The 5,404-nt window shown below is 53.4% G+C and overlaps 1 protein-coding gene across 1 annotated transcript; it reads left to right on the plus strand.

Annotated features, from left to right (window-relative positions):
- The first annotated feature begins 696 nt into the window (after nt 1-696).
- On the plus strand, nt 697-4,581 carry LOC119372290 (uncharacterized protein K02A2.6-like). Its single transcript, XM_037642768.1, has one exon. The coding sequence runs from the start codon at nt 697-699 to the stop codon at nt 4,579-4,581; it is 3,885 nt and encodes a 1,294-aa protein (XP_037498696.1).
- Nucleotides 4,582-5,404: the final 823 nt, after the last annotated feature.

Consider the following 5,404-nt stretch of genomic DNA (forward strand, 5'->3'; position numbering starts at 1 on the left):
AATTGTAATGTGGAGGGAAGAGGGATGGTGTAATCACCAGGCTGAGTATGGCTCGGAATGTTGGCGTTCGACAAAGTTAAGTAATGAAATGTGCTTTATGATGTCAGGAAACAATTATTGCTGGCGAAATGGTAGGTGACCATTTATTTTTAAACTTTAGAACCAGCGCTAATTGTGTAGATGTTCAGAAAGCATGGCATTTTACAGACGTGCAGGGGTTTGCACGCCTTCCTGGTCTAAGTAAGTAACCTAATGTTGTGTTCGAAGCACTCCCTGTACTCCCTGTGTCAAGAGCGAGCCCCGCGAAGGACCGGATGCTGAAACTACTTCCAGATGTTGACTCCTCTCCTTCCCCCGCTCGGCGCAAAGGAGCCACCCATCGTTTCCCCCGGCAGTTCGGCTGCCGCCTCCATCCGAGTAGGAATAAACTTGTTTTTAACCGTTCGAGGCTGTCTACGCTTTTTGAGACTACCGCGACCCACGCGTACGTCTATGGGCCGACGACAACACCGGACATAACAGTGGCGACGAGGAAGTGGATTTGGACCTACGCTACGCAACGATATTGACAAGCTACAAGCTATGGCTACGCACGGGCTCCCAAATCGGCTACCCGAATTCAACGGCTCATCATGGTCATCATGGTTTGGACGCCTGCAATTTTACTTCGAGGCTAACAACATCACTGATACAGCAATGAAGAGAGCCAACCTGCTAACGCTGTGTGGGGAGCAGACATACGACACAGTCTGTGCCCTGATTCAGCCACGCACTCCAGCAACCGTTGACTACGACGACATCGTAGCAGCGCTACAAGAACACTATGACCCAAGGCCATCGGAGGTCTACTGTCGAGCCCGCTTCCAACGGCGAGACCAACTGGAAGGCGAAAAAGTGGCCGAATACGTAGCGGCTCTCAAAAAGCTCGCTGCTGACTGCAATTTCGGGACGTTGACCGCGACAACTTCAGCTACTGCGCAGGAGGGAGGATCGACTGCCACACCTGCTAACACCACTATGCTCCCCTTGGACGTTATGTTGCGTGACCGTTTTGTGTGCGGACTGCGTGACGAAGGCCTACAACAACGCCTGTTCGCGGAGACGGGTCTCACCTTCTCCAAAGCCTACAACATCGCCCAACGAGCGGAGAGCGCCGGTCACCAGCAGAGGGATATTCGACGGAACGTCGAGCCGGTGCATCACACCAGTGAGCAGTCAGGTCATTCCACGTCTAAGGCGAAATCAAGCAAAAAGACACAGCGCTGCTGGCGATGCGACGACATGCACGATCCCCAGGTATGTCGATACAAGACAGCGACCTGCAATTTTTGCCACAAACTGGGACACATTGAAAAGGCATGCATCACGAAGCGCAAACAGCTCCGACCGAAGACTTCAGTGCAACGGAACAACAATGTCGACGCACAGGAGGGCCAGACGCAAGATAAAAGCCGAACAGCACTAACGTCATCGGTACTATATGACTTGAACGCCGTTGTGAACCTCGGCACGAGACCGAAGATTACGACTGAAATCTTGGTACACCAGCGCCCTATCAGGTTTGAGGTGGATTCCGGAGCAGCATGTACGCTCATCAGCGAGGACACTTTTCGCGCCACTTGGCGTGAGAACGCACCAGCTCTCCAGCAAGACGACACGCAGCTGAGAACGTGGTCCGGACATTCTCTTCCACTACTGGGCTGTGCCAACGTAGACGTGTGCTACAACGGTCAGACCCATCAGCTTCCCTTGCTGGTCGTTCACGGTTCCGGATCAAGCCTTTTAGGACGAAATTGGTTCACCCCTCTTGGAGTGGTCATTGGCGGAGTTCACCACACACCCACCTATCCGTCAGTGGAGGAGCTTCAACAGAAGTACAAAGCGGTTTTCTCCGAAGAAATACCTGGAAACAACGGACCTCCAGTCACACTGGAGCTTCGGGAGGATGCGACGCCGAAATTTTTGAAAGCTAGGTCGGTGCCTTTCGCCCTACGAACGTCAGTCGAGAATGAGCTTGACCGACTGCAGGAACAAGGGATCATCGAACCGACGCAACATTCGGAATGGGCTACACCACTCGTTGTCGTCCGAAAGAAGAACGGTACCCTACGCCTCTGCGGAGACTACCGGAGCACTGTCAACCTGGCGACAAAAGCATCTTCCTACCCACTGCCGACACCGGAAGAGGTTTTTAGCACGCTTCGTGGTGGAAAAATCTTCAGCACCCTGGACTTGACACAAGCCTACCAGCAGCTGAAGGTGAGCGAATCAACGTCTGAACTGCTCACGATAAACACCATTAAGGGTCTCTACAAAGTTAAAAGGCTACCATTCGGAATATCTGCTGCGCCAGCAATCTTCCAGAAATTTATGGAGTCTACACTTAGCGGGATCCCTGGCGTTTGCGTCTACTTGGACGATGTTATTGTCGGTGGCGCTTCCTATGAAGAGCACACAGAACGCTTGGAGCTCATTTTGGAAAAGCTATCAAATGCTAACTTGCGCATCAGCAAAGAAAAATGTGTTTTTGCGGTGCCTGAAGTGAAGTTTCTTGGACATCAAATTGACGCGCAGGGTATCCATCCCACTGAAGACAAAGTGCGAGCAATTACTGAAGCACGAGCGCCTACTAACAAGCAAGAACTGCAGTCGTTCTTAGGGCTATTGACGTTCTACGACCGGTTCCTAGAACATCGAGCTACAGTGGCCAACGATCTATACCAGCTCCTGCAGAAAGAAGTCCCATGGACTTGGTCGCCACGCCACCAAAAGTCATTTGTTGCCCTTAAGCAACTACTTCGTAAGTCTACAGTTCTGCGACACTACGACGAAAGGAGACCCCTACTGCTAGCCTGTGACGCATCACCATACGGAGTGGGAGCAGTCCTCTCCCAAGCTGACGACCAGGGACGGGAAGCCCCGATCGCTTTCGCATCGCGCACCCTATCGCAGGCAGAGAGGAATTATTCCCAGCTAGATAAAGAGGGACTTGCCATCGTCTACGCAGCAGATCACTTTCGGCAGTACATCACGGGCAGAAAAGTGACATTCATAACAGATCACCGGCCCTTATTGGGTATTATGGGTCCCCAGAAGCCAATGCCACAGACTTTGTCGCCGCGAATGACACGATGGTGCATCAAGATGTCGTCGTACGATTACGAACTCGTACATCGCACTGGGAAGAAACACCAGAACGCCGACGCACTAAGCCGCCTGCCGCTAGACACCACAATAGATGAACCACCCCCGCCGGGTGATATTCTCATGTTCGAGGCGCTGCCGAACCCTCCGCTAACAGCTGACACGGTAGCAGCATCAACGCAGGAGTGCACTGTCTTGAAGGAAGTCTACGCAGCTATACAAGAAGGCAACGTGCACAAGCTAAAGGGTGGACACTTCAACGCTTACCGCAAGCGAGCTGCGGAGTTGAGCACTCATCGCGGTTGCGTCACCTTGGGATCAAGAGTTGTAATTCCGGCGGCACTTCGCGAACAGGCCATGTCGCTTGTCCACGCAGGTCATCGAGGCATTGTTGCCATGAAAAAGTGTGCCAGAAGTTACATGTGGTGGCCGGGTATCGACGATGATATAGAATCAACAGTTAAAGATTGCCAGCCTTGCCAATGCAACCACAGAAGTCCGCCAAGAGCCCCTATTCCTGAATGGGAAAGACCAGACGCGCCTTGGCACACCCTGCATATTGATTTTGCTGGACCTATCGAAGGATGCTCATTCCTGGTGGTTGTAGACGCATACACCAAGTGGCTTGAGGTAAAACAAATGGCTACAACGACATCGGCAGCAGTTATCGACACTCTGCGGTCGTTGTTTGCAACGTTCGGTCTACCGCGCAAGGTGGTCTCGGACAACGGCACTCCGTTTGTGTCCGCGGAGATTCTCAAGTTCTACAGCGACAACGGCGTCTCGTCTGTTACATCAGCTCCTTACCACCCGGCGACGAACGGACAAGCCGAGCGATACGTGGCTGAGCTAAAGCGCGCCCTTACTAAAGATCAGACTGGGACAATGCAACGCCGCATCGCGCGCTTCCTCTTCAGACAGCACAACACTGTTCAAAGCACTACTGAACAAACGCCAGCGAAATTGATGTTCGGACGAGAAATGAGAACCCAGCTGACAGCAATTGTCCCGGAGCCCTCGGCGAAAACACCGTCGGAGGAAGAAAAGCTCCCGCGTAGCAGGAGAATTGAAAGTGGACAGCGCATATACGCCCGCCAGTTCCACAGAAAGCCCGGCTGGGTTGAAGCGACGGCACTCAAACGCATAGGTTTGCGGTCATGGCTCGTCGACATCGGCGGAAAGGCCACACGCCGCCACCTTAATCAGCTACGTCGTTCCGGTAATTTGCCAAGGGAACCTCCCATTCAAGCAGCCACCTCGACGGAAGCTTCGTCCCACTTAGCCTGGCATCTCGCACCAGATGAATCGGCGCCGCCGCCCGCCGGCTCTGAACACAAGAGAAACGACACCCAGCGAGCGGAGGCTTCTCTTCCTAGTGCGTCCAGAGCGTCCACGCGCCCACGGCGGCCCCCAGATCGCTTCCAAGCGATAATCTAAGGAGGGAGGAGATGTTGTGTTCGAAGCACTCCCTGTACTCCCTGTGTCAAGAGCGAGCCCCGCGAAGGACCGGATGCTGAAACTACTTCCAGATGTTGACTCCTCTCCTTCCCCCGCTCGGCGCAAAGGAGCCACCCATCGTTTCCCCCGGCAGTTCGGCTGCCGCCTCCATCCGAGTAGGAATAAACTTGTTTTTAACCGTTCGAGGCTGTCTACGCTTTTTGAGACTACCGCGACCCACGCGTACGTCTATGGGCCGACGACAACACCGGACATAACACCTAACAAGTGCAAAATACGATTGCTATTCTGAGGTGTACAGTATCGTGAGAAATGACTGCATGCCCGTACGGTTTTAATGAAGGAGACGGAAACGGGCAGCGGTTGGGATTGAGCACAGGATTCGTGGGTTCTGCAGCGGCGCGAGGTCGCCGCTATACGTTTGCTGAGCCGCGGAGCGTGTGGGCAGTGGGCCACTGACGCCTTTTGATGCCGGCCTAACTCAACGCGATCCAAACTGAATTTCACTTCGCGCCGCAGGATGTGCGAGCTGCTCCTCGGTATACCGCGCCCGCGCTATGTAAGCACCCTACACGCGTCAGTTTTCAGCTCTAGCCGAGTTTACACATCAGTGCATGCCCTAAAAACTGCAGCGCTGAAAATATTCACGTCATTTCTGGAGGACACAGAATGGCACAGACAAATTAAGCGTAGAGAACGAAACGCCAATATGCCTGCACGCTCGGTATTCGCGGTTCCACGCAATCAACCAAGGAGCACATGCGAAGAAATGAACTGCAGGAAATACGCGCCTGTCACGCCG

Source organism: Rhipicephalus sanguineus, chromosome 10, assembly GCF_013339695.2.
Source record: "Rhipicephalus sanguineus isolate Rsan-2018 chromosome 10, BIME_Rsan_1.4, whole genome shotgun sequence".
NCBI lineage: Eukaryota > Metazoa > Arthropoda > Arachnida > Ixodida > Ixodidae > Rhipicephalus > Rhipicephalus sanguineus.